Source organism: Coffea arabica, chromosome 1c (genome assembly GCF_036785885.1).
Source record: "Coffea arabica cultivar ET-39 chromosome 1c, Coffea Arabica ET-39 HiFi, whole genome shotgun sequence".
NCBI lineage: Eukaryota > Viridiplantae > Streptophyta > Magnoliopsida > Gentianales > Rubiaceae > Coffea > Coffea arabica.
In genome coordinates, this window is record NC_092310.1 from 24,954,824 (window position 1) to 24,970,532 (window position 15,709).

A 15,709-nucleotide genomic window follows, 5' to 3' on the forward strand; every position below is an offset into this window, starting at 1 on the left:
AATCGCCAAATTTGATCCTTACTCCGTACCGAAAAATCATCCGGCGAAAAATCGCGAAAACCCTAATTTGCTCCAATCTTAAAAACGAAGAGTGAAACCCTACTTTCTAGGTTCATTTACACTTATTGGGAAATGATTGGGTAGTAGGGCTATAATAAATGAATAATTTCTAAATAAAAAGGCATTTTTGAGAAAAATATAAGAAATTTGCGAGTCCTCACAAATTAGATTTTGGCCGAAACATAAAAGTTGTAGCCAATGGTATAAACTAGTTGCCTGCAAAATTTCAGCTCGATCCTAGCACTGTATCTTGTGAAATGACCGAAATACCCTTGACTGTCCTTGAACTCTGCTTCGTGCCCAGATTTCTATTTTCGTAGAGTTTTTCATTTTTGATCATGAAAATGCATGATTTGGCCTTGGAGGTCTTCATAAGAAATGTAGGTATATGTCTTAGCTTTCCAACGCCCCTGGAATCACCTTGTTTTGACTTCGGTAGCCTAAGTTATTGTCGTTTACGTATAAAGCGGTTAACCAGCCTGAATGTGAGATTCTGGTTCTATGAATGACAATTTTGACCTAGATACACTACAAACTGGACTGAGTGTTCTTCATCAAAGTTTTAGCTCTTTGTCTTAGCTTTGAAACGGTATAAATTGCACCCCAATCCGATAAGCGTAACTTTAGTTGTGTCTGTTCCGCTAAGAGACACCAAACCTGCTATTTAGCTTTTGTCTTTAAAAACTTGATTTCTAGTTGCATTCCTGGGCTTGCTTTGTGTTTGGATGAACTTGAGCCTAGTTGAAGGGCTATTGTATTGAGATTTCTTATGTGTTGAATTGGACTGACTTGAGGAAAGACAATGAAGCCATGATGGCTGGAAAAATAAGCAAATTTAGGGGAAATGCTGTCCAATTTTCTAGGCCGTTTGGTCCTTGAAGTTTGAGTTGATCTTAGTAAAAATAAAGGGTTTTGAGGGTTGTTTGTAACCCTAGGACCAACTATTATCTTTTTGCTCAAAAGTCATAGTTTATTCTTTTGTACTAGTACTTAACCTGGAAAGACGTACGACATGTAGTCGAGCTCCACTTGTACATTCCGTTTACTCGATTTTGGATGTGAAACCTTCAATTGTTTTACTTTGATGATTTTAGGGTTTCTTGGCGATTAAAGCCAGTTTGAAGTGAAACCTTTTGGAAGTATCCGTACTTGGATCGGTGAGTGTACCACTCCCCTCACTTGTTGTTTAACTTGGTTTCTGTACATGCAATCTGTGATATGAACAACTGAACTATCTGTTTATTTTGTTTGAGATGAGGGTGTACTTTATCACACTCGTTCTCTTGTTTGTTCATATGCCAATTTTGGTGCGAATCTGAATCTGTTATCTGTTATCTGTATCTATTCGGACGTCGTTTGGAAACTTGTATCCAACGACCTTTCTGTGACCTCTGAGCTCAACACCTATTGCCTAGTTACTCGAGTTGGGCCAGCAAGGGCCTGGTCGATTAGATAACGAACCACGGTAGTCTGTTTTGGGATCTTTGGGTATTGAGACCCTTGATTCCGGGATACTCGAGTATTACCACTTCTGTTTCTATTTGGAGTTCGGGCCCGGTAGGGGTAAGTTTGGTGGACGGATTTTGGTGTAAAGTGGTGCTCTACTGGACGGGATTGGTTACTTCATTTGGAAGTTAACGGAGTGTCAACTATTCTTTCGATCAAGCTTCGGTGAAGCAAGTGGAAATTTGGCTCCTGAGAGCCACCCGTATCCTTTCTATCTATGGTGCTTGTTCATTCCTTATTTGATTTGCATATGTGACTAATTGAATATGAAGTTCCACGATTTTTACTTGCTATTATTTTGGTACCTCATTGAGCGCAAGCTCACCCCTTTCTGTTACCTTTGTTTTCCTTATAGGGTTCCATGTTTTGAAACCAAGATTTTTGGAAGAAAAGAGTTGAGCTAGTTGTACGACTTCTCTTGCTTATGCTCCTCTGTAACTGAAACCCTAATTGTATTTTGTGTAGCATATATACTTTGGCTTGTATTTTGGTTCATTTGTTCAAGACTCCGATGTAAATATATGTAGTTTCCGATTGTTCATTTTCCTTGGATCCTTTCGCGCTTACTATGGTAGGTTTGTGTGTATCGACTCCGTAGTCCTGGCGAGAGCTGGGCAAGCGGTCCGTTGAACCCTTTGATTCGCCTTAGGGTGAGGTGGGGCTGTCACAATACGCATATCAGTTGCAACAATTAGATAAAAGAATTTCATATTATCAAGACGAATGGCTTCATGTCACTTTATACAATTGTAACCCAGTTACTTGTCATGATAGATACAAGATTTTGAAAGATGCAGAACATGACAAATATTTAATAACCAATAGATATGCAGAAATGAATAAAGAATTTACTGTACACTATAGAGAAAATCATTTAAATTCACCATGAATAACTCAGAAAGAATAACTTATTGTCTAGAATGTCAAAAATTCATTAGCCAAGATCTAGCAGCTAAAGCTAAAATAAATAAGATAAGAAAGCTTATTGTAAAATATTCCTTTGAAGAAATAATATTAGAAGTATTAAACATATTATTAGATATTGAAAAAAGAAATTTAGAGAAAGTTGTTTCAAATCGACATTTACATTTAGTAAGGACCCATACATGAATTCTGATAACTACAAACTAATAGAACCTACAAATTTAAAAATAGAAAAAGACCTATTTGAAATATAAAAAACAATAATATATATGTGTAGAGATCTAAAGAAAGAAATTCAAATAATTAAAGAAAAAATAGGAAAAGCTGAAAAAATAAATTCAAAAGAAAAAACTACCGAAACAAGAAATAAAACCACTATTGAATATTTAACAGAACATATTGCTAAAATAAAATGAGTGACTCTGAAGAAAATTTTACTTGTCTTTCAGATTCCGAGATAGAAAATATAAGTAATAAACTCAATAATTTAATGATAAATATAAAACCAGATATAAAACCAGAAATGAATCCAAACATAAGCGATCTACCTTCAACTAGTAGACCCACATCTTCATATGCTAGACGAAAGCCTGGTTCAGGAAATTTTTTCGTTTCATCACTAATGAATATAGCAAAGCAAAAAGACTATTTAGATAATGAAGGCTATACCCTTTTAGATAGGACCACACCTGAAGGTATATTTCCTTTTGGTACATTTTTAAATTTAGACTGTGTAAAAAATACTGAAGAAGCAATAGATAAATGGGAAATTGGATTAAGATTAGCTGTTTCTATAAACAAACTAACATATGAAGAGGCAAAAGGATTTTTAGAGAGATCACTGGTAAATAGTGTTTCTCGATATTGGAAGGCATTACCAAAAGAAACTAAGTCAATAATATTTGGAGAAGAAGAAGACATAAATGGTATGGTAACTAGAGTACTTGAATTAATTCGCCTTGAATTTGTTGGTGAAGGAAGTTATTTTAAAGATGCTAATTCACTTCAAAAATATACCGATGCACTATTTAGATTAACACTCTATGATATGTGTGAAATAGATAAATATATCTGTGTTTTTCAAGATTATTATTATAGAACAGATTCAAGGAAAAGAGAAACATATTTAGAAATGTTTTTCTCAAAATTTTTGAATATCCAATATCACCACGCTGACCTGTGCGAGTATGAAAAGTAATAGGAATTTTACGGGCATAAGCATTTTTAAGTCAGTTAACTACTATCCAATGTCCACAAGGAATTTTAAAATGTATTTGAGATTGTAAAGTATCAAATAAAACTTTATGAAATAATTGAAGAAAATTATTTCCTAAGAGTATATCTAATCCTGTATCATAGAAGTAAAATGAGGGACATTTTACAAGGAATGAACCAAGTAATATCTGAGGTTTAGGTATTCCAGAATTTAAAATAATAGGGTTATTAGAAATATCTATTCCAGTTCGATCAGGTAATGTTTCATGATATTGCTATGGAAAACATGTTAGTTTGCATAAACATGTTCCAGATCCACTATCAATATATGCTGCAAAATATTCAGTTTTATAATCTTTATAGGTTATTCCTACAGGAATATAAATACTATATTGACTTGTCATTTTCTTTCTACATATATCTTTTTATCATTATGGGTGATAACTATCCCATTTGAAGTTATATTATAAGGGGATACTGAATCTAAAAAACTTATTCCTAACATTATTTCAAGAGTATTATTAAATCCTTCATTTTCAACTAGGAGTCGAATAGGAATTCGATTACCACTTAATTCAATTTCTGTTTCTACAGTTTCTGTTATTTCATGAGTTTCTCCATTAAAATTTGTGTATTGATAAGGGTTTTCTAAATGAAAAATGGGTAAGTGTTCAATTAGTCTATGTGATATATAATTTCCATTAACTCCCGTATGTATTAAAATATTACAATTTGTCATATTTTTTCCATTCCAATATCTAGCTTCTATACTATAATTTGTTGTTATTTTTTGATTAGTATTCATATTCGGTAAACGGTAAGAATTACTTCTAACCATTTTTCCTGTGTAAGATAATCTTGATAACAAGGCATTTGGCTTGTCTAATAGAGGTTTTTGACTTATATCTAAATTGAATTCCTCATTTAATTCTATATTAGTAATTTTTGGAGGATATATTTTACCTACTTTGGAAAATAATTTAGGGAGATCAATAAATTCAGTTTTTGAAAAATGTTCAGTATGATGTGTATTTGATAAAGCATAAGAAATCATATATGTAATGGAATATGGTCTATTTCCATTAAAAAAGAAATCTTTTCTTTTGAAATCTTGTATTAAGGAAAGTGTCTTATCAAAATCTTTATCTTGTATGTTATAAGAAATTTGTGGATATATATTAAAAATTAGTTTTTGATATTTAAGGTTTCCTCTAAGGATTCCAAGAGTTGCTTCTTCTCTATTTTTTATTCTATTATCAACTATAGCAAGGTCTATAGGTGTATTCAATCCTTCTCTAAATGTAGATCTAATAATCATTTGGATAGAACCTATATGAATCCATCCTATTGATTCTCTTATTTTTTTCTGGTATTTTTTCTAATTTGCTGTAAATATCATTTTTAGATATTAATGGGATCATTATTTTATTGGTAGTAAGGCTGAATTCTAAAGCTTTCTCTTTGAGATTTATTCCATAGTACATATGGTGTTTTCTTAGATAAAATTTTATTTTTTCTAATGCAAGTACATTAAATCCACTATAAGAATTTATTGAAAATTTATTTTTTTGAATTTTTGTTAATATTTTTCTATCTATGAGTGCTTCTTGACTATATTCTCCTAATTTTTCTGAATGAATATCTATTATTTCAGAAGTATTATTTTTCTCTTCTTCTATTTCACTCATCTTCACTGCTTATTTCGTATTCTGTATCTGTATAGATAAATATACTTTCATCGGAAGAAATTTCCTCTATTTCTGCAAATCTTTTTATTTCTATTAATTCATTATTATCAATCAAGTCTACAATATCCTCATCCACTTCAAATCTCTTTTTATTAAATTTCTTAGGACATTGATTTGCTAAGTGTCCTTTTTCTTTACAAAAATAACATTGGCAATCTGTTATATTTCTTTTTCTTTTATTTCTCCTATACATCTTTTTCTTTTTCGGAAATTTTTCTCTAGTTTTGTAGTATTTTGCCTTTTTTTTTCTTCATATATTTTCTTTTAAAATATTTTCACTTTTTATATTTATTTTTCATTTTATGATAATAATAAGGAGTATCACATCCTATCTGGGTAGGCATGTTGAGATTATTACAACATAATTTCAATTGATATTTCAAATTACAGGTCTTTCTAAAGAGTGTAGATTTTTCACACCAAGCCTAGCACACTACTCTCTCTCTCTCTCTTTATTTCCTATACATGAGAGAAAGAGAGAGTAGTGTGCTAGGCTATCATCTTGTACCTAACTTTCTTTATTAATAAAAGAAGTAAGTTTCTTCACAACTTTCCATATTTACATCTGAGTACACTTAGAGGTAGGAAACGAAACTAAGCTGTGCTGCAAAACTCTGAAGCGGCCCTTAAAGGAAGTCACCCCAGTGGTTGGAGGCTGCAACGCCCAAGTAAGAAGTCCTCGGGGAGGTAGCCGGAGTTTTAGTGGTCAAAAATCAGATCTAAGGTATGGAAGCGTGTTGCACTCTATTCTCTTGTCAAAAAATTTTCAGATGAAAATAATCTTATATTAGAAACTGATGCTTTTGAAGAAGTTTGGAGTGCAGGTATGGAAGTGTGTTGGACCCATTTCTTTTGTTAATAAGAAATTGTTAAGTCTTGATATAGCTTGCACTCTATTCTCTTATCAAGAAATTTTATGGAAAATATGTCCCTCAAATATATCAAAGAAAAATGGATAAAATCTTTAAAGATTATCCTTTCTTATATGTATATGTTGATGACATATTAATAGCTTCAGATTCGATAGAAGAACATTTAGAACATTTAAATATATTCTCTAATTTATGTTTAAAACATGGAATTGGGTTATCAGAAAATAAAGCAAAAATAGGACTAAAAGAAATTGAATTTTTAGGATTAGAAATAAATGGTGAAGGAATAAAAATGCAACCACATATTTTGGAAAAAATACAAGCATTTCCTTATAAATTAGAAGATAAAAAACAATTGCAAAGATTTTTAGGAACATTAAATTATGCATCTGATTTTATTTGAATATGTTCTATTAAATATTCAATAGTGGTTTTATTTCTTGTTTCAGCTGCTCTTGAGGAGAAAACAAAAGAGAGAGCTCTTCAATTTTAGCTTCCAAACTTGCTCAAATCTTGTGTTCTAACCAACCAAAATTGAAACTACACCATACAAGTGCTTATTAAGGAAGGTTGAAGGAGTTGGTGGAGTTGTTTTGGAGGAGGAAAGACTAAGCTACCATTTTCCTCGAGATTCTAAGGTAAATTGATAAGAACACCTTCCTTTGTTCCTAGTAGTTGTAAATTAGTGGCTTGTGGTTGCCACTTTGGAAGTTTTATGCAATATTTCTTGGTTGGAAGTGGTGATTGAGGAATTTTCAGTTTTATGGTGTAATTTTTGCTCATATGTGATGATTAATGGTTGGCCATGATTTACTAGCTTTGATATGATAAAAATCTAGTGTTTTGGTGTTAATTTCATTTGCCTAAAGAAATTTCTGGTTTATATGCATAAATTCCAGATTATGGTATCCAATTTTGGTAGCAATCTGCCCTGTTCTGACCAGCTTTATTCATGCATGTTAGAGGCCGAATCAGGCTTAGGTTAAAACATGAAAGTTGTAGCAAATGGTGTTAACTAGCTGCCTGTAAAATTTCAGCTCGATCTGAGTACTGTGGCATATGAAATGACTGAAATATCCTTAACTACCTGTGAGCACTGTTTCGCGAACAGATTTCTATTTTCGTGAGGAATTCCATTTTTGACCATGAAAATACATGATTTGTGTGAGACCCCAGTCAGTTCTTAAGTTTGATATTAGGTGATATTCATTATTTGTGCAGTAAAATTGAGTTTTAAGCCTAAGGAGAAAACCCTAATCTAGGTTAGGATTGAAACCCTAGTTTTGTATTAATCACAAGTTCAAGTTGTAATTAAAGTTAGTTATGCTAGTGTGTGTTTTAGTATAGGAAAGTATAGGATTTGATCCATTTTATATAGGTTAATATAAGTTTAAGAAGGTTAGAAACCCTAAATGAGTAAAACCTCCAGTGTTATGATTTATTAGAAGTTTTAAGTTGGGTTTAAACCCTAATTTTCCCCTTGACAAAAAGGTTATTGTTTAATTGCTTTTATGTGGGATAAAGTATGTTTAAGTATAGGTGATTAATGTAGGAGGGTGATTAGTGAAGTAATTAAGTGTGGTCAAGTGTTTTAGATTAAATTAAGTTAGTAACCTATGGAGTTAATTGAAAGATTATAAAATGTTTGAGGGAAAAGGAGTAAGTAAGAGAAAATAAATGTTTAAGGGCTAGAGTTGATTTAATGTAAAGTTGGAGTGCAAGGGGCTAAAAGGGCAATTGAGGAACTTTTATGTGATTGGTTAGGATGGAAAATATCCTCCATGGCTTTTGACTTATATGTATCATCTTCTTATGCAAGATAATCATAAGAAACAAAACAAAATAAACTAAGAGAGAGAGAGAGAGAGGGAAAACCGTGAGAGAGAGTAGGAAAAAAAAGAGAGAAACGTTTTTGTTTCTTGCATTTGTGTCCTTTAATCTTGAGCTTGGATCTTGAAAGAACAACTTGGAGCTTGAGTTTTGGAAGAACAACCTAGGAAACTTGCAACTAGAAGGTAAATCATCTTCTTTGAAAGCTAACTCTTGGTGCTTAAGGCTTGAAACCATGTGAAGTGATGCTTTTGTTGTGGTTGGAAGTTGTTATGGAGAATATATGATGGTTATAGAGATGTTTCCATGGTTTATATTGGTGGTTTATTGCTCCAAAACTTTTGGTTATGGCTGCCCTATTTAAGGTTTAGTGATACACATGTGAATTAGTTCTACTCTTGTGTTATTTAGCTTGCAATTGATGTGTTTGTTGATGTGCCTCATTTGTTTGGTTGCTTCCTAGCAAAAATCTGGTTTGGACCATGAAACCCTAGTCTCCATTAGGTTGGTTTAGCTTGGCTAGAGTTTAGTTGGTTAGGGTTTGGTTAGTTGGATGTTAGATTAAGTTCATTGGTGCAAATGAAGTTAGGTTAGGGATTATGGTTAGTGTTTGGTAATTTTGTATTGACTTGGGAGGGGAAATTTCGGACCATTAGTAGGTCATGTAGAAGCTGGTATATGTGTGTTTATTTGGTATGAATTTGGTTGAAAAACTTATATAAGAACCATAGAAACGGACTGTGCGGTTGCGGTCTGCAAAACCGGTAAAACTGGAAACAAGGGCAGTTCAGCATCTGAATTTTGGCTCCATTTTTCTTGATGTTACGTATGGATTCAGGGTTTACCCAAAACATGAAAGTTGTAGCCCATTAAGTCCTTGTTGTGTCTTCAAAATTTCAGCCCAATCTGATCAGTAGATCCTGAGTTATAGCCAAAACCTTCACTTCTGTTCTAAACCCAGGATTTTGCTACATTTCTTGATTTTGCCTCTGACCGTGTTTAGTTCACTTCGATAACATGTGAACTGGGTGTTGATTCCTTCATAAGAAATGTAGATCTTAGTCTTAGGTTCGAAACGGTATAAATTGCATCAAATCCGAGTTCCATAGCTTCAGTTATGATCAAACAAAGATCGGTTGTCAGAACTGCCTTTGAATTTGGACAGTTCTGACAGGAACTTTGGACCCGTTTTTGCCCATGCTCTGTATTGATTCAGGTTTTGTCCAGAACATAAAAGTTTTATCATTATGACATAGCTTTCCAACGCCTTTGGAATTTCTTGATTTGGATTTGTGAGCTGTGAGTTATGGTCTAGCAAAGAGACCCTGTCCGTCACCGTAAAATGCAAACTTCTGGTACAGTTTTCCTTAATTTCGACCTGCTTCCATTCAGATCTAGATTAAGGTGTCTTCATGAAAATTGTATCCGTTCCTCTTAGCTTCGTAACGGTACCTCATACACTTTGATCTGACACTCATAGCTTCGATTGTGTTCGAAACAGTTTTTGACACCAAAACGGTTATGCTGCCATTTCCGTTTCCGTATGCCGTTTCCGCACTTGCGTGTGCCAATTTTGCCGTTTTGCTTGATTTATGCATTCTAATAACCGTTTGTGATATATTGTGATGCAATCTCCTATTTCAGACAGTGGTGAGCTAAACGGAGCCGGTGAGGCCCACTAGCTACTCTACGTGACATAAATTGAACACCTTTTGATATCTTTGTTTTGAAGTAAGTATTCAGGCCATTCTTATGCTTTAGTTGCTTATGTGTTTTGATATGTATGAAAAGAGTACCTAGGCGACGGTGTATTTTATCGTACTCGACCTAAACCCTAATTTGCACACATATTTGTACATGGCATATGTATATGAACTATTTTGGAACTAAAACCCTCGAGCTTGTAGCTCGGGGTGACTTTTGGATGATTTTGTGAAATTTGTGAGTTTTTGGTCGATCTCAAGACCTAGATGGACTATTCGAGCCGGTCAGGGCTTGGTCGAAGTCAGTCCAACCTAGTCTGAGGTCACCAAGTTTGTGAATCCGGTTCACCGAGCATGTGAACCAAGTTTGTGAACCGAGCTTGTGAACCAAGCTCAATTTCGTTTGCTCGAGCCATTTTGTGAGGTGACTGGCCAGTAAGGGTGATAAGGTGTACGGTGGGAGTACAAGTGGAGTTCTATGGACCATTATTTGTGGTCGACGGAGTGTCGGCAGGAGGTCACGCATGGAAAACGACTTGGCTTTGGAGCCAACCCGTATCCTACCATTGTGATGTTACATTTCTGTATTGATATGAAATATTTGGATTTATATGTTTATTCGAATGTACAATTTATGATTTTACCCCTGTTTACTTACTAAGCATATAGCTTACCCCTTTCCCTTTGTTTTCCTTAGCAGGGGCCGACGCGGGGAACATCTTGACACATTCACTAGTATAGTTAGGTTTGCTTGTAATAGTGGGATAGTTAAGATGTTTTTCCTTATTTTAGTGATTCGTATAAGGACCCATCTTCGGGTTTATTTTCTGATTTTGGTCATGATCATAAGGTGATGTAATAGTTGGATAACTTCTTTTGAAGATGTAATTAGAACTCTTTTGGGATTATATATACTATATATAGTACTCTTTTGGTTTATCTAGCTTTTATTGCTTTAAGTTTTTAAGTCCTGGTGTGAGCTAGGCAGGCGACCCGCCGATACCCTTGGGTTCGCCCTTGGGAGAAGTGGGGTCGTCACAGGTGGTATCAGAGGGCCTAGGTTAGAGGACTTGGGCAAGTGGGACATACGCGATAGGCACTAGGCATATCTGATTCTTTTAAGATGAATGATATATTTTAAGCTGAAATGCCGGTGAACTGACGAATTAATGTTTTCTAGATATGGATTCGGGCAGTTCTAGTGGTGCGGGACCCAGCAGCGTAGGACCGGGACTGAGACCTCCGAGTGCGGGAAACCCGATGGACCGTGTGATGCGTAGGCGGGTGATCCGATATCAGGAGAGGCGTGGGGAGCCCTACACCTTATATTCACCCTTTGGTCGGATATTGCACTGATCCTGCAAGTGTTACTATACGTATGGTTACCCTGATGTGGTCGTCCTGGCAGTGGACGACGAGCGACGCTGCCTGAGGAAGGCTTGCGATCGCTTGGCTCGACAGTTAGAGGAGGCTAGAGAGTTTGACCACAGGCAGGTTAGGCGCATTGGGGATTTGGAGCTGCGCATTGGGGATTTGGAGTAGGGGCTCCGAGTTAAGGAGGAGAGGACGGATACTCTTCGTCGTCAGCTCCATGACACGCACCAGCACCTCTTCGCCTTGAAGGGGCAGCTGAGGGAGAGGGCCCGGAGTATTATGGTGGACTATGAGGTCCTATTAGATGTGGCCGCGGAGGCACCACTACGAGCTACCGGTCCAGAGATGATGGACGAGGTGGACACTTTAGGTTCCGTTAGGAATCGGGGCCCTAGGCAAGACGCGTAGGGCCGTTGATGGGATTGCCTTTTGATTATCTGACATGTTTATTTTGTTATAACCAGTATACCTGGTTTCTTTTGTTACCTGGTGGTTGACTACATTTTTGGAGCCGGAGTGCTCATGTAAATAATGGGTTTTGTACCGACCGGACGTCGGATAACCTGTATATCTTTTGGTGTGACTTCGTAAATATATGTATATATTTGAGTATAATCTTTTGAACTTATCTTTTGCGCGTCTTTTGTGCATATGCTATGTGTCCCTTATTTTGTTCATAGTTTGGATAATAAGTACACGTTATGTTTCGACTTATAGACTTTTACCCCTAAATGGACTCCAGTAGGCGAGGTAGAGATAGAGGGCAAGGACGAGGCTCTGAAGGAGAAAATAACAATGAGCCGGATCAAGTAGCTATAGCCATCCAGCGAATGGTAAATCAACAGGGCCAGGGAAGCAGTACCGGGAACCTTGTACATAATCCGGGTAATCATGAGGGAGAGGACCGTGCTTTAGAACGGTTCCAAAAATTTGTACCCCCAAAATTTATAGGTGGACCTGACCTTGACCTAGCAGAGAGTTGGATGGACCGTATGATGGATATATTTGCTGCACTTGGGTATTCGGAGGAACGACAGATATCTTTTGCTGTTTTTCAGTTTGAGGGGGTCGAGCTTGGTGGAATGTGATTAAAGCCAAGTGGGAGCGCGAACAGATCCCGTGGACATGGGTTAATTTTACACGGGAATTTAACGAAAAATATCTGCCGCCCATTGTACAAGAAAAACGAGAAGATAATTTTATTCACCTGCGTCAAGGGGCATCTAGTGTGGCGGAGATGAAACCCAGTTTACAAAACTCTCTTGCTTTGCCCCAGAGCTGGTGCTAACGGAGCAAAAACGAATCCGCCGCTTCGTTCAAGGTTTAAATGTGGAAATCCAGGAAGCCCTAGCGGCCGCACAGCTGGACACATTCAGTCAGGCACTAGAAAAAGCACAAAGAATTGAGACAGCTAGGGGACAAGTAAAAGCTTTCCATGACCGAAAAAGAAAACAACCTAGCTCCAACGTTGCGACCGGACAAAACTTGAGAAACAAGTCACCTTTTAAGACGAGTAAAGGAACAGATGGTCCACGACTTGCAAGGATTCTGAATAACTTTGGGAGAGGTCAGGTAGGGCAAGAGCCCCAGAGGAGTGCCCAGAGTGGAGGGTCAAGTGCGGGCATTAAGCTGACTTGTGGTTTCTGTGGGGACAATCACACCGATGAAAATTGTTGGAAAAATAGTTCGGTACGAAAATGCTTTAAATGTGGTAGCACGGAACATCTGATTGCCCAATGCCCTAAGATGCAAAAAGAGAGACCTAAGCCACCGACTGAAGGGACCACAACTAAGCCGTCAAATGCAGGGGAAAATCGACCCAAAGGACCAGCTAGAGTATATGCAATGGGTCAGCAAGAAGTGACTGACCCGTTGGCAGTCATCGAAGGTATGCTTTCTCTTTTCGGCGTACCGCAAGTGCTTAATAGACACCGATGCTGCGCACTTTTGTAAACCCTACATTTCATGATTCGCGAGCAAAGGAATTAATTTCGAGGACGAAATTGTTCTAGGTGGGGGAGGTTGTGAGACCCCAGTCAATTCTTAAGTTTGTTATTAGGTGATATTCATTATTTGTGCAGTAAAATTGAGTTTTAAGGCTAAGGAGAAAACCCTAATCTCGGCTAGGATTGAAACCCTAGTTTTGTATTAATCACAAGTTCAAGTTGTAATTAAAGTTAGTTATGCTAGTGTGTGTTTTAGTATAGGTAAGTATAGGATTTGATCCATTTTATATAGGTTAAATAAGTTTAAGAAGGTTAGAAACCCTAAATGAGTAAAACCTCCAGTGTTATGATTTATTAGAAGTTTTAAGTTGGGTTTAAACCCTAATTTTCCCCTTGACAAAAAGGTTATTGTTTAATTGCTTTTATGTGGGATAAAGTATGTTTAAGTATAGGTGATTAATGTAGGAGGGTGATTAGTGAAATAATTAAGTGTGGTCAAGTGTTTTAGATTAGATTAAGTTAGTAACCTATGGAGTTAATTGAAAGATTATAAAATGTTTGAGAGAAAAGGAGTAAGAAAGAGAAAATAAATGTTTAAGGGCTAGAGTTGATTTAATGTAAAGTTGGAGTGCAAGGGGCTAAAAGGGCAATTGAGGAACTTTTATGTGATTGGTTAGGATGGAAAATATCCTCCATGGCTTTGACTTAAATGTATCATCTTCTTATGCAAGATAATCATAAGAAACAAAACAAAATAAACTAAGGGAGAGAGAGAGAGAGGGAAAACCGTGAGAGAGAGTAGGAAAAAAAAGAGAGAAAAGTTTTTGTTTCTTGCATTTGTTTCCTTTAATCTTGAGCTTGGATCTTGAAAAAACCACTTGGAGCTTGAGTTTTGGAAGAACAACCTAGGAAACTTGCAACTAGAAGGTAAATCATCTTCTTTGAAAGCAAACTCTTGGTGCTTAAGGCTTGAAACCATGAGAAGTGATGCTTTTGTTGTGGTTGGAAGTTGTTATGGAGAATATATGATGGAAATAAAGATGTTTCCATGGTTTATATTGGTGGTTTATTGCTCCAAAACTTTTGGTTATGGCTGCCCTATTTAAGGTTTAGTGATACACATGTGAATTAGTTCTACTCTTGTGTTATTTAGCTTGCAATTGATGTGTTTGTTGATGTGCCTCATTTGTTTGGTTGCTTCCTAGCAAAAATCTGGTTTGGACCATGAAACCCTAGTCTCCATTAGGTTGGTTTAGCTTGGCTAGAGTTTAGTTGGTTAGGGTTTGGTTAGTTGGATGTTAGATTAAGTTCATTGGTGCAAATGAAGTTAGGTTAGGGATTATGGTTAGTGTTTGGTAATTTTGTATTGACTTGGGAGGGGAAATTTCGGACCATTAGTAGGCCATGTAGAAGCTGGTATATGTGTGTTTATTTGGTACGAATTTGGTTGAAAAACTTGCATAAGAACCATAGAAACGGACTGTGTGGTTGCGGTCTGCAAAACCGGTAAAACTGGAAACAAGGGCAGTTCAGCATCTGAACTTTGGCTCCATTTTTCTTGATGTTAGGTATGGATTCAGGGTTTTCCCAAAACATAAACGTTGTAACCCATTAAGACCTTGATGTGCCTTCAAAATTTCAGCCAAATCCGATCAGTAGATCCTGAGTTATGGACAAAACCTTCACTTCTGTTCTAAACCCAGGATTTTGCTACGTTTCTTGATTTTCCCTCTGACCGTGTTTAGTTCACTTCGATAACGTGTGAACTGGGTGTTGATTCCTTCATAAGAAATGTAGATCTTAGTCTTAGCTACGAAACGGTATAAAGTACATACAACTCTGAGTTTCGTAGCTTCAGTTATGATCAAACTAAAATCGGTTGTCAGAACTGCCTTTGAATTTGGACAGTTCTGATAGGAACTTTGGACCCATTTTTGCCCATGCTCTGTATTGATTCAGGTTTTGTCCAGAACATAAAAGTTTTAGCATTATGACATAGCTTTCCAACACCTTTGGAATTTCTTGATTTGGATTTGTGATCTGTGAGTTATGGCCTAGCAAAGAGACCCTGTCCGTCACCTTAAAATGCAAACTTCTGGTACTGCTTTCCATAATTTCGACCTACTTCCATTCAGATCTAGATTAAGGCGTCTTCATGAAAATTGTAGCCCTTCCTCTTAACTTCGTAACGGTACCTCATGCACTTTGATCCGACACCCGTAGCTTCAATTGTGTTCAAAACAGTTTTTGACACCAAAACGGTTATGCTGCCATTTCCGTTTCCTTATGCCGTTTCCGCACTTGCGTGTGCCAATTTTGCTGTTTTGCTTGATTTATGCATTCTAATAGCCGTTTGTGATATATTGTGATGCAATCTTCTATTTCAGACGGTGGTGAGCTAAACGGAGCCGGTGAGGCCCACTAGCTACTCTACGTGACATAAATTGAACACCTTTTGATATCTTTGTTTTGAAGTAAGTATTCAGGCCATTCTTATGCTTTAGTTGCTTATGTGTTTTGATATGTTTGAA

General features: G+C 36.4%; 1 protein-coding gene across 1 annotated transcript in view; it reads left to right on the plus strand.

The window, feature by feature from the left end:
• Positions 1-11,963: 11,963 nt before the first annotated feature.
• The window catches only part of LOC140005058 (uncharacterized), a 41,313-nt gene continuing 37,567 nt past the window's right edge, over positions 11,964-15,709 (plus strand). Inside the window, exon 1 of the mRNA XM_072045170.1 lies at positions 11,964-12,117. Within this exon, the coding sequence (XP_071901271.1) occupies positions 11,964-12,117 (154 nt within the window). The remainder of the gene's footprint in view (positions 12,118-15,709) is intronic.